The sequence below is a fragment of the Aricia agestis genome, chromosome 9 (assembly GCF_905147365.1).
Source record: "Aricia agestis chromosome 9, ilAriAges1.1, whole genome shotgun sequence".
NCBI classification, from domain to species: Eukaryota; Metazoa; Arthropoda; class Insecta; order Lepidoptera; family Lycaenidae; genus Aricia; species Aricia agestis.
The window spans coordinates 5,566,890-5,581,636 of record NC_056414.1 but is presented as its reverse complement, the minus strand read 5'-3'; the positions used below and the strand labels follow the sequence as shown (position 1 = coordinate 5,581,636).

The window sequence follows — 14,747 nt, the reverse complement described above, 5'->3', positions numbered from 1 at the left end:
CGTCATGTCTGTCTGTCTGTCCGTCCGTATGTCACAGCCACTTTTCTCCGAAACTATAAGAGCTATACTTAGGTACAAAGAAACAAAAACATTTTTTTTTCATCTAAGCTATGTGTGTGGGGTATCTATGGATAGGTCTTAAAAATCATATTGAGGTTTCTAATATAATTTTTTCTAACCTGAATAGTTTGCGAGAGAGACTCTTCCAAAGTGGTAAAATGTGTGTCCTCCCCCTCTAATTTCTAAAGTATCAGTATAATCTTACTTATCATACAGGGTGTAATAAGACCACTTCCGATAACTTTGGGGTATGATTATACTACATTTTCTGATTACGAATATGTATTTTTTTTTAAATTTTTTTTTAATTTTTTTAATTTTTTATTCTTTATTTTTTTATAATTAAAACCCTTTAAACATGATAATAAACCACATAGAAAAATATTTTGAAATATTTTTTTTAATTTTATTATTTTTACCCCAATAAGCATTTGCAAGCGCGCGGTCATTGTTCTCGTGACCCGAGTACAAAGCCGAGAACGTTGACCGCGTTAATCAGCTGTTAGCTCCGGCCTACGCACGCTAAGTCGAAAGGTCGTATGCGACGAATGACGATACACTACGAGTTACGACAACACACAGAAACCCTAATGTATGTGGTGTCTTTTCAATTTCAAACCCATGAAGGTCACCATGACGTGGAACTTAGAACTCTGACCTCTGACCTCTCATCTAAGCTATTTGCAGTGTTAAGAGTTTAATGGTAGCTCATGTAGAAAACTGTAAGTAACTGTCTGTGCATGTGTAACAACTTACGACAGTATGGCAAACTTCTAAGATTATTAGACTAGTTAAAAAGTTCATCGTAAGTAACGAAACCTATGCGGATGAACTGTTTATCCGCAATCGTCACTTATCAATCGAAATAACAGATGATACACGAAAAAACCTCATACATAAAACTGGCAATTAACTTACGTGAAAAATGTTGAGTTCAAGTGTTCTTACTTCTTTATGCATTTTGAAAATAGTCCTTAACACCAAGCAATAAGACCAGTCACCACCAAGAACGTCAAAAACACACACCACAAAGTATTTTATTACAACTGAAATAATAATCAATTATTAACACTTTACACAATACTTACTTGAAGTAATTGTTAAAAAATCAAACTTATGTCCTAACAACTATAACAACCTATTACCTCAATGCTCAAATGGCTACTAAATTAAAAAATCTATTTTAATTTTTGAAATAATGTTCGTCGTGTATCGACTTTCGGAAGTAGTCAAAAGACACCGCACGGCGGCGGCGGCTTGCTTTGATCGCGGCGCCGACAAAGCGCGCCGCTCTGCAGTTGTGCACGACGCACGTGTCGCTAATCCATTTCAAGGACAATCTAAGTGTTGTACCCTATGAATTCAATACTATTTTGTCGATATTTAAATTACCATTAAATAATAAAAATTATAACTATTATTTAGTAGATCTCATCTCATTTTTTAAATTCGATACCTACATTACCGTGATAAAGTGATTGTTATACCGTGGTACGCGTTATGCGCGTCTACGTATGCGCGTATAAGCGTGTACGTACCAATGAAAATACTTTAATAATACTTACCTAATTAATTAAACTTACCTAAATAATTATTGTCGCTTTTCTTAATATTGAGTAGGTATTTGTTTATTTTTAGTTTGACAGTAATCAATACGTACTCGTATGTAAAACAATTAATACGATTTATCGATAAAAAAATTATCGATTACTCAAAATATTCACATTGCACAGGGATACATCCCTATTATTTTACAAAGTTTTTTCTTCAATTTTGTTCAGTCGGCTGCCTAACACGCGCCGTGCTGGTGTAGGTACTGTGACGTTTTTGTTTAAGTTTTGTAATTTTACGTTTAGATGTTGTCATATTGCTTGTTTTGTGTATTGTTAACTATTTTTTTATGTTTGTAATTAATAACGGGCCGTGACAAGATACGTCCGATAGACGATAGTGCGGTTTAAACAGTGCAATAAAAAGTGTTTAAAGAATTGGAATGTCTCCTGTAATTACTTTTGTTAAGTGTTGAATAACTCTGCAATCTACATCGAGTTAGATGGATCATGGAGCACAGTTAGAACTGCATTTCATAAAAGCAGACAGCTGATCACAGGTCAGTGAACATGTTATCACGTATGTTTTCCATTGATAGGTATTGATAGGTGCAGTAGGTAACTTTGTATGTATTTTTACAGATGTGTAAATCGGATGATGATCGGATGTGAATTATGATTTCTTTTCCTTTTTGGCCGGAAGTAAAAACTGAGTATTTTTGAGTAAAAACCTGAGAAACGGTAATTAATAAATTGTAACATTTTGTTAAATCGTGAAAACTATTGTAATTTAATAATCATTACAATATTGGTGGTTTATTCACTTCATACACGCGCGCGCGGCTCTGCGCTAGTCTTAACTCATGACTAGCGCAGAGCCGCGCGCGCGGTATTCGGCGCGGGGGGGCCGGCTCGGCCCGGGGTTTCATTCATCGGCGGCGGGCGATATTATCGCGCATTAACTGCACGCATTATACATTGCGTGTTGAAAATTTTGACTATTTTAAAAACTGGCGATTACATGAAAATTTCTTGCACCAATGGATATATCTCATGCCCTATAATAACCCCACGAAGTTATCGGAAGCGGTCTTTTGACACCCTGTATATATTAGCATATATATGATAAGTCTAAAAGAAATATACGATGTACATTACTATAAAAACTAAAAACGAAAATTGGTTTGAACGAAACCTAGCAAGTAGTTTTTTTTATACCTACGTCATAAATGGTAAACCTTAAACCAACAAAAAAAATTTTTCATCTAACCTATGTCTGTCTGTCTGGGGTATCTATGGATAGGTCTTCAAAAATCATATTGAAATCTAATTGAAATCTAGCTAATAAAAATTGAAATCTAGTTAGTAGTTTTTTTTATACGTCATAAATGGTAAACCTTCAATTAACTTTCATTAAATCAACTGAAACATAAAAATAAATCAAAAACCTCTTAATTTCATAAAAAATAAACCTTATTGTGGCTGCGGAACCCTTCATGGGCGATTTCAACTCGTACTTGGCCGGTTTTATTGTAGCTACTTACTTGAATCTAATTACACCTCAAGCAAATTAAAGTTTGATTTGTAGGTATGTTGATAAAAAGACATAGTCTTAAGGCCCTGTATTCCCAGAAACGGACGATTATCAAGATTTAAAAGTGACAGTAGACACAAAAATATATTAATTTAAATTCTGAAAAAAATATATGTATTAGTTAAGGATCTAACACAGTGGAATTTATATTCCATTACACAATATCATGAACTTCACTCGATAGAAAAAAATCCCAAACTTAGTGTGTGACTGAAAGCGTACCAGCCGAACCTTTGCGCCTGCTATTTTATAGTTTTTTGATCGTCGTTTTTTTATACATCAATTAAATCGAGTCAAAAAAACGAATCACCCTAGATATATTCTTTGTCTTTAATTCAGTGCAAAAATTATCTGAAAATTCCAAATAATTTAGACATAGTATAGAAAATTTGTTAAAAGAAGAGGTAAGTTTGGGATTTTTTTCTATCGGGTGAAGTTCATGATATTGTGTAATGGAATATAAATTCCACTGTGTTAGATCCTTAACTAATACATATATTTTTTTCAGAATTTAAATTACTATATTTTTGTGTCTACTGTCACTTTTAAATCTTGAAAATCGTCCGTTTCTGGGAATACAGGCCCTTAACTCCGGCCGTAAACCGGCCCTTTACAGCTGTCAATGCACACTATACTGTACTTAGGAACTTAATTATGTTAAATTACTTAGCTAGACATTACAAGAAGATATTTTTATTGCAATGGTACATATTTGATTACAGCTTACACGTATAATATTTAAGTTACAAATTTGATGTAAGTAACAAAATAATATTAAAGTTTAAAGCTTGCGCTACAGTGTAAGCTAAGCTTTATAGCTAGAAATTAGAACATAATAGTAATATTGCGTTTGTTAGTAATTTTTAAAAATAAATTAAAATAAAAAATATAAAATTTTAATCAAAGTATCAAAGCAGATTTTACGTAAAGATAGTACAGTATTATTTTAAATAATATATTTATACAAAGGGCTTGAAAATAAGAGAAAGTTATATAGATCTATATTATATGCATTTATTAATCAAGGTTCAATTAATTATAAAACAGCAATAAGCCATTAACAACAATTTAATTATAAAACATTGAAAAAACATAAGTACCTACTTCTTATTAACCATTTATATACGACAGTATATTATAAGTTTATGATAGCTCGGTATACCTATTCAATATTATACATCCACTAATATTTTACTAAGGGTGGGTTGCACCAACTTACTATAACTTTAACTTTAACCATAACAAAATGTCAAATGAACTGTCAAATCCCTAGTAAAAGTCCGTAATGGACGCCATATTTGACTATACCTTAACTATAACTACGCCTCTGGTGCAACCCACCCTTAATGGTTAAATCACTATAATATTATAATATTCAATTATAACTTTACACATAAACATTGTGACAATAGAAAATAATAAGGGCTTATCTTTAACACGTCAAAATGGAGATGCTTCTTCGATCACAGCTCGAGCAAAAGTGTCGGAACACGTCAGTCGTCAACAATTACAGTCTTTTATAAATTACTAGGTGTCCCGGCAAACGTTTCTTTGCCATATAAAGTATTTCGCCAGCATTATTTTATTGAAGTGACTAAATAACTATGTCACCATGGCAACGTCCATCGCTATCCCGTCGCACAAACAATGGTCGCCGTCAGTCTCGAGTTGTAATAATTTACTATTATTTATTCAACAAATGCACTTATCGATATAAAAAAAGTACCCAGTAGCCGATACTCAGACCCACTGGATATGCATATAACATTTGGTTAAAATCAGTAAAGCCGTTTCGGAGGAGTACGCGGCCTAACATTGTGACACGAGAATTTTATATTATAAATTATTATAACGTGTCCCCACTCTTCGACCCGCCCACCGGTACAGTTTATACAAAATAACATTTAATTACTATGTAGTTTCATTATTAATATAGTTTTTATACTTAGTATTTACATATTTTTAAAACATTTAGGGCCTGTTTCACCACTTCCTCATAAGTGCCGAATAGACTATTCACCACTTAACTTGACAGATCAAGTAGGTATGGAGAATCTGTCCAAAAAGTTGTGAATAGCCTATTCGGCTCTTTATCAGAAAGTGGTGAAACAGGCCCTCGGCCTTAGAAGTTGGAATACATCGATATATTTTGTATAATATGTATTAGTTAAAAATGTAATATTTAAATAACATGCTTGCCAGCCCTGTCCCACTCGCACTCGTAGACTACCGAACTGAGTACCCCTGTCCCCTCGCGAGGGGCAAATCAGTAGGGCCTCATAGGCGAGCGGTGACGGACGCGCACGAGTTGTTTGTTTCATACTTACGTATAATTCGGTCGCTGTCACAGAATTGACATTGATGATTGATCGCAATGTACAATAAAAAGAAAAGGGCAAGGAAGTATTGCGCAGTGTTTAAGTGCCTTAACACGGATAGAGAACCAGATTTAACTTTCTTTAAGCTCCCTCAGGACGATGAGAGGTAAGAACTTTCTTAAATTGTTATTCATAGATTAATTATTGGTCTCGCGCGCGGCGCTACGACGCGACGTAGCTCGACTAGCGCCGCGCGCGAGACCAATCATTAATCCAAGTTATTATTATTATAGATTTAAATTTTTACCCAATTACGGCGAAGCAAAAAGGGGGGTTATGATTTTGGCCTGTATGTATGTATGTATGTGGGTATGGATGTTTATCTGTTCCCTCGTAACTTTAAAACTACTTATCTTATTTGGACAAATGAGGTGTCGTTAGAAGTATCTTGATTGTCAGCTGGTTATAATAGGCTACATGACATCACGTTAAATTGACTGTAGCGCCATCTAGGGGACTTTAAGTAAAGAACAAAAAAAAATATTTTTCCTGACGCTGTCGTGTCGTCGTCGTTAATGAATTCTTACATATTATAATAAAATCGGTATCGGAGTTTCTGCCCCCCCTCAGTTTTTAATGATTGAAATGAAAATGTTTGTCATTATGTGTTTTAAATGAATTCATTAGTATTCACGATTCACGTATTTTGTTTTTCCAGGTGCCGGACGTGGTTGAAATTAATCGATAGACAAGAGTTACTAAAACAAGATTTTAAAAAGTCAAGCTATTATGTTTGTAGTAAACATTTCAGTGATTCATCATTCAAAATAATAAAACAACTTAAGGATGATGCTCTTCCATCAATTTCCTTGCACAATCAACCACAAGAAGGCTCACCTTGCTCCCAGCAACCATCTACATCCTCAGAAGTCAAAAGTAAAGCAAAAATATTGTCAAATAAAATTGAAAAAAACAGCTCCAAAGTAAAGTTCACACCTGAAGACATAAAAAGTAAAAGTCAAATGTCTATATTACCAGCTGAAAGTAAAGAATATGCAATTGTTGGAACCCAAACGGATACAAATTTGCAATCGTCGGAAGAGCAAACACAAACTCCACATTCACTTACCGCACAAATGCCAAGAAAACGAAAACTTTCAAATAAGTTACAAGACTGTAAATTGAAACGCCGAAGGTTGGATCAAGAACCTACAAAAATTAAGAAGAAATTGGGAGCAAAAAACCTGTCTTTAACATGCAATGATCCTGATTCCTGACGAAGGAATTACTCGGAGGTTTCAGAACTTGATTGAATGGCAGAATAAAATTAAAAACAAATTAAAGACAATTATTTTGCATTGAATTTATATTACGCTAGTCCACAAGTATAATATAAATGCTTACAAACGGTATTAAAACTACCGAGTAAAAATACTTTGAATAGACTCAAGACAAATGTACATATTATTTCACCTAAAGGACATCAGGCAATTTCCATACAATGTTGGTCTAAAAAAAAGCTGCACGGCCAGACCTAGGATTATTTAAAATAGCTATATTTTTTTAAGTTCTTAATATGGCCTAGCTATTGGAAATATTCTTCTATTCGACCAGAATGCCTGCTTCTCCTTTGATAAACGAGTGCTTGGCATTAAAAATTAAACCTCTTCCGGATACAGCAAAATACTATGTCACTATTTGTGTTGACGAGATGACCCTTATACTACAATAATATAAAAACCGATGAAATTATCGGTTTTCACAATGTGAATGGAAAAAATATTGCCAGAAATTGCTAGCAATACATATGTAATAATGCTTCAAGGCATTTTCGTTAAATGGAAACAACCACTAGCATATGCATTGCTTGCAACTGCGAAGCATTATGAAAAGATTGACATAAGAATGAACGATGCCATATAATTGGCCGTGTTCGTCGTCGTAATTTTTATTTTTTTGCACCGCTAAACCTTTTTATATTGCACATGAACAAAAACTGACTGTGCCATGTCATGTCATGGCAACGCCACGAACAAATTTATTTAAACTTGACAGCTGGTAACTAAGAATATAAATAACTTTGTTCGTGGCATTGCCATGACATGAAACAGTCAGTTTTTGGTAGCTGTGCTTCACTTCTATGTTTAAAATTGTTACTCCCCTATTTATTTATGGACAACTCACGCATTATTGTAGGACTTCTGGTGTTTCTACATTTACAACTATCGACTTCGGCTAAGGGTTATTATTTCTTTGTTATTTATTTATTTGAAAATATATTAATAACAAAGGAAATAATACAATTATCAGAATTGTATTATTTCCTTTGTTATTTACATATTTTCAACTGTGCAATTTTTAATAACGATAAAAAATCAACTACTACTGCCTGTTATTACTGTACAATTGTTATAAATGTAAGAAATAATTCTTACATTTACATATTGTCACTCCATATACAGTAATAAAATATGATTAAAGCATTATTAATTAAAATTATTAAAACAAAAACTTTTTTTTCACTTGAAGCCCAGTAACTTTTGACCTGCACGCAATTACAACAAAAGCTTGGCATACTGATAATAAAAATTCTTATTTAAACATGTTTATACTAGTCGCAACTTGTAACAATGGTTGGGACACACCTCATACAAAATGCCCATTCACCTTTGCAAAACTTTAGGTCTACCAGAATCTGATACAAAAAGTGAGAAAATAAATTGACTCTAGTAATACCGGGGTACTTGGAATAAAACATTTTGATCCTTCTTTTTCCTTATAGCGGCTTATTCTGTGTGTGAAATACGAAAATATAAAAGTTTATCCAATGATCAAAGATAGTTTTTGAAAATCTGCCATCAAAATTTGCCATCAGATCCTGGTAGACCCATAGGTAATATATTGTATTCTGAGCTCTCGCCACAAAATATCAGGTACAAAGATACCATAATAATAGTTTTCGCTATTAGTTGTGAAATTATTGACTTTTCTTGAGTGTTATATTAATATGCTGAATTTACATTTTAAATTTTAACAAATCCACAAAAAAAAATTGCTGAGAAAATCCAGCAGGGGCCATAAATAACAATTTAACAAGGTTTCAATTTTTTTTTAATAGGTATCGATATTTAGATAACAAAGAAACAAAATCTCGTATGAAAATATTAAAGTTTGTATTGTGCGACATACCTAACTTGATTATTTGTCTATTTTGCTCTATTTCGCTTTAACGCCCAGCCACAATTGCAATATTTACAAGCTGAGGTGATAATTATTATGCGCGCGAGTGTCTTGTGCACCACCACATATTATTATACACATAAACACACATACATTACATACGTCATGTTACAAAGCAAATAAAATATTGTCGTTAAGCGCAAAATGTTGCCATCGACTAAAAATATCTCCTTTATCAGCTGTTTAAATAATTGTAATAATAATATCGTCTTCCATGAGAGTATTTGTCGCATATTTTGACGTGGAGCCCAGGGAAGGTTTTAATTTTTGAAAAATTTAATTTTAGAAGAAATACGAAGCTTAATAGAAACAAACTATAATTTTTATCAGGCAAAATCAAATGTGACCCGAATTTTTATTTTGGTGGTGCAAAATTAAGCTAAGGAGTGTATGGCAAAAAAGTTGCGAACTAAAATTCGTTTATGTTAAGTCACTGAACAAATGTCGATTGATATTGGTTTCTACTTTTACTTATTTTCACAATTTCGACACTGTGTCAAGTAGTAAAATTCACTTTCAAAGTTTTATGGAGTCCAGTAATTAGTTATCTTTATAAGATCGCTATCGGCGTATTTAATTATGTTTTATTGGCATACTTATTGCAAAAGGTCAGAGCTCAAAATGGTGACTATTGCATTCTGTTGAATTTCTAATCACTTTTTTCGAACGTCATAGGTTTATAATTTTTATCTTTACCACAGACGAAAACAGAGGGGTGTTAACTTTGATGCGTCTGTTTTTAATCTACCTGTCTGTGGCATCGTAGCATCCAAACTAGTGGGTAGACTTGATTTAGTTGTTTGTTTGAATGCTGATATGACCGGAAGTGTTTTAGCTGTAGTAGGACATATTACTGCAATGTTTTCACGCTAGAGGCAGCACCAGCATAGACAGTAAACGAAAAGTTATGTCCGGCGATTGACAACGTGTTTATGAATTTATTTTTTATTATTTTACAAACGAGCAAACGGATCACCTGATAGAAAGCAACTTTCGTTATGGACACTCAGGGGAGGGTAAGGAAGGGAATAGGGTAGGGAAGGGAATATGGTAGGGGATTGGGCCTCCGGTAAACTCACTCACTCGACGAAACACAGCGCAAGCGCTGTTTCACGCCGGTTTTCAGTGAGCCCGTGGTATTTCTTCGGTCGAGCCAGCCCATTCGTGCCGAAGCATGGCTCTACCACGTACTATATACGACTCTGATGGCGGGATTCTAATTTCTATGTTGGCGCGTCAATAAAGCCTTGTAGAGTTGTATCTCAGCCTGTTCTTTATCTATCTATATTTATCTCTCACTGAAAGGTAATGTATATTACATTAGATACTTTCTCTCTGATAGGTCAAAACTTATCCTAACTAGCTTGTCTGTACCGTATAAGGTTCTATTTCTTTTGTGTGTAAATAACGTAATGAAAGCTTACTAGTACTGCCTAGTAGCAGTGAGAGTAAAGACCTCGATTCCGCTACTCTGCCAGGCGTGATCCTATCAAGCAGCATTTTTTTTACATAAATGTAGAGGGCAAATGGTCCACCTGGTGGAAAGAAAGTACCGTCTCCCAAGGACACTGACAAGAGAATTTTGAAGAAATCAGAAGAGTTGCAGGTACATTGCCGGCCTTTTAAGAGGGTATCCGCTCTCTTCTTGAAGATTTGCAGGTCTTTTTGGTCCGGAAATACTGCTGGCGACACTTGAAATATATAGGATTTTATAAACGTAACCGTGTTCTGATTAGAAAACTTTTGACGTTGGCTTGGCTTAAGGCTTTGTAGCACCTCTATAGTGATTCGTGGGTATAGCAGACACAATATATTTTCAATTGTTATGCACGCTGCCGCTTGGGGATTGATGGGTTAAGAGGATACCATTTTGTAGTTTTAGTTTACCCAAACAAAGTCGCATCGAGGCTTTATTAATGTGGTTTCAAGTAGATGAATTGGGTTACTGCTTACAGTAGCCCTAGCACGGCGACCAGAAGAAATGCAAAAGTATAGACAAACTGTGGTTCAGTTCCGATCTTTACCGCGGCTAATCGCGACTGACAAAAATTCATTTAAAATGCCACTTTATGACAGACTATAGTATATTATGTCATAAAATAGGATATTATTTGAATTTTTAGGACTATAGTCTGTCATTAAGTGGCATTTTCATTGAATTTTTCGGAACGAAAAACGATCGGAACAGCACCTTAAGAGGATACCACAGCGGCTAGAGAAATGAAAAAAAAGTACGTGTAATATCTATAGCTGTCTCCCTTACCTCAAGCCTATACCGCAGAACGCGATAGAGACAACTGCAGAAAATCCAGAAAATCAACGATTCGTTGTCCCCTGATTCCTTCTCCAAAACTTAACCGATTTAAGTACTTTTTTCATTAAAGATTAAAAAAAGGCTTGAGCTGTGTTCCTATGTTTTGCTTTTTTTGTATAATCTATCCAAATCTGTTTTCTGGACGTTTGAACACAGTGGAAAATCTGGCCATTTTTTTGGGTTTTTGAACGTTCATATCTTATTTAATAATTAAATTATGAAAAAAAGGAAAACATAGGGACATTGTATTAGTGGCCGTAGATATTCAGGAAAAAAATTATAACTCTACTAGCATTATCCAGGGAGGAAACAGGGGACAACGTTTGTATGGAAAAAATGGCGGTGTGGAATCCTCTTAAGTTTATTTCCACAGTTTGTCTATACTTTCGCATTTCCACTGGTCGCCGTGTTAGGGCTACAGGTGTGTGGTTATATAAATATAACTAGTATTTTTAACCGAGATGTAAGTACTAGTCGTAAGTACCCACTTAGTATTTATGAAGTTTATTTATCTAAGACGCTACGAGTAGGTACAATACTAATACTTCTTTCACAACACTTGAACTGACTTTCAATGCATACTAACGTAGACCTGTAAAGTAGGGGGAGTTTTATTGCAAATTTTATAATACAGCTGTGCCGAGCATATCCATAATATATTATATACATACATACCGAGTGCTACCGAGTGGGCCTACCGATCATTAATAATAATTATTGGATTCATATTAGTACTGTGCCTACTAAAATTTAATACGACATAATCCGCTTCATTCCTTTTTCCCTCCGGTCTGTTTCTCAAACTTTAAAGTAGTATTTAAAAAAAAAAAATAAAGCATTGACATTATTTCATAAGAAATACTATTTTGTAGTTTGTCGAAAAATGAACAGCATTGAAAAAGAAACGCATTATATACTTAGTTGAATTGGCGTACTGTTTTGTTGTATTTTGCACTTTAATTTTCACAACACGTTAAGGGCGATTCCATTATCGCGGGTGCAACAATTTGACGCACTTAAAGCGTCCTACTGACAAAATAAAACACATTTATTAATAAATTATCTTTTGAAGGTATACATTTTAACTAGTTCAATCATAAATTGTAAATGAAAACTAAAATTAAATCTAAGAAAAGTCACAAAACATGTTTGAAGTGCTATCGCGGGTGCAACTAAATTGGTCCTCTATTAAGAACTCGGACGGGTTCATTTGAGAATACTGCTAATTGAGGAACTTTTAGTAATTTATTAACCCATATTTCAAAAGTGTATAAGACAAAGAAATTATTTAACTAGATACAATTAATTTGAGTAATTAGTACTAGGAATTATTAACAATTTTCACGATCGCGGGTGCAACATCAGAATATCGCGGGCGCAACGAGTCTAAAGAAATTGAATTTATTCATAAGTCTGCCACTAATTTCTACATTTTTGATATGCAATACATAATATTATTAGTAAATTGTAATAATACTATTTAAAATTTTCTTATTTTTTAATTATCAGTCATTTATCGAAAAAAACAATTAAATAATGTAACTTAAGCAAACCTTTTTCGATGTATTGTTATAAAACCGAACTACAGCACAGGTGTGCTGTATTTCGGTTAATTCAAAATTAATATTTATAATTTAAAAGAATATGGGCGAATTATAAGTAAAAATATTTTTTTCAAAGAACAATATTAAATATTAATTATTTTTCCTATCATTTGTAGCATTTCTTCTAAAATATTTAAAAATAAAAGAATATAAATCATGATTTTGAAACATCTGTTAAGTATTACATGAAATATTTAGAAAAATATAAAACACGATGTGACTCCATTCAAATTTTTATAAATCTTGTAATTACATGTAACGTAATAATAACAAATATAATCTAACGTTATTGTTTACCTAAATGATATAAAATAAGACGAAAATCACTAGAATAGTAAAAAAATAATTTGTTGCATTTCCAATTGTACTGCTTCGATCGCGGGCGCAACCACTTTAAAGGTTCTGTTTTTGTATAAAAAATAATAAAATAGTTTGTTACAATGATTAATTCTAATTTCCCTCACATTTCTCCTTACTTTCACAAAGTTTTAAATTATTAACAACATATTTTAGCGAGAAAACTAAACTTTTGTGCCTTTTTTATCGCGGGTGCAACCATGGCAATTTTCCTTTAATAATGTTTGAAAACTATTTCAAAATTGTTGTTTTTTTTGCAACGAAATAGAAACTTATATTATACAGTCAATATTATGTATTAAAATTTTACTTCGAGATAGTGATTTAGAGTAAAAATGATCATGCGTGGCATAAGCAGTTTTTCTCGCGCCGTTAGATGATATCACTTCAAAATGCTCTAAATCATTCAAATTACAATTTTTACTCATAAAAGTTCTTTTGCTAGTAAATATACATCTTTTTATTTATAATTCAATAAAAAAACGTAACAAATGCTATACTTTAAAAATTCGTGTTGAGGGTCGTCTCTAGCGGAATCGCCCTTAACATAAATTTTGCCCGAAAAAGACAATTATAGCATAAATGCGCACGCAATTGCACATCGAAATTGTAATCTCAATAAACAACGATAACATCTCACATCAGATAAGCCGACGCAGGGCTTGTTAACTGCAACTCATACAGCATACTGTAATAACTACTTATTATGTAAAAACAACTTACATAAGTAGGTTATAGCCTATAATAGGTCAGTACTCAGATGCTAACAAGTGTGACGTAGACTTAAACAAAGCTTATTTATTTATTCAAATATCCTCTTATATCTATAGGGATATCTTGATGAGAAGTAAAACTAGATATATTAGTTAAGATATATTATTTTATAGGCCATTTTGTTATATAGGTACATAATACTATCATAGACGACGTATTACAAGAAAAAAATTGTCTACTCTTTTGGGGTTGTTTGGGAAAGACGTATGATAGCAAGATACTGAATTATTTTACAACTTTTTCTGACGAAATTTTATGTAATACATAATATTATAGAGTTCATCGTTATACAATGCTTAAAACTTCTTACAAGCAAAAAATTTATTGAGTCTATAAAACTTGTCTTGACTGCAAATAGTCTGAAAAAATCAATTACTTTCTGGTGTTCGCACGAAACAGGGACAAAACCTATTTTCCGAGTTAAATGTGCAGTTAGTTTAACCGCAGACGTAACAGGCCATTCTGTAGTAATTATTGCTAATAATAATTCGCATTTTCGACAAAAAAAAATAATTACACAAGAGATGATCGAACGGTTAAAATAGACGCGATAAAAACTGTGCTCCAATGACCTCAATTCGCACCGCGTATACATTGCTGATGATTAATAGTTTCGTCCGAAATCAGTGAACTAAACCGTCATTGTATTACACAGTGAGTTGAACTTTTTGTAACCGTCTAGCGGCAGTCTGGCGTACTTTCTCGTTTTTTTGCCCACAGCTGGTATTGTAATAACAGTTCAATTATTTTGGTCAGTGATTTATCTTCAGATAATTCTAGTATATAAATCACTGATACAAAGAAAGTGTAATAAGAGAACGGTAATGTTTATGGTGATTTCTGAGACAGATAAATCTTTTGCCAATTATGGTGAGATTTCAGGGTGCTGAGAATAACCAGTCCGCTTTAACCACATTACGATAGTTCTACAGAATA

General features: G+C 33.3%; 1 protein-coding gene across 1 annotated transcript; it reads left to right on the top strand.

The window, feature by feature from the left end:
• Positions 1–5,542: 5,542 nt before the first annotated feature.
• On the top strand, positions 5,543–6,973 carry LOC121730403 (52 kDa repressor of the inhibitor of the protein kinase-like). Its single transcript, XM_042119428.1, has 2 exons — positions 5,543–5,688; positions 6,241–6,973. Exons 1-2 carry the CDS (start codon positions 5,579–5,581, stop codon positions 6,797–6,799), a joined length of 669 nt encoding a protein of 222 aa, XP_041975362.1. The 5' UTR covers positions 5,543–5,578; the 3' UTR covers positions 6,800–6,973.
• Positions 6,974–14,747: the final 7,774 nt, after the last annotated feature.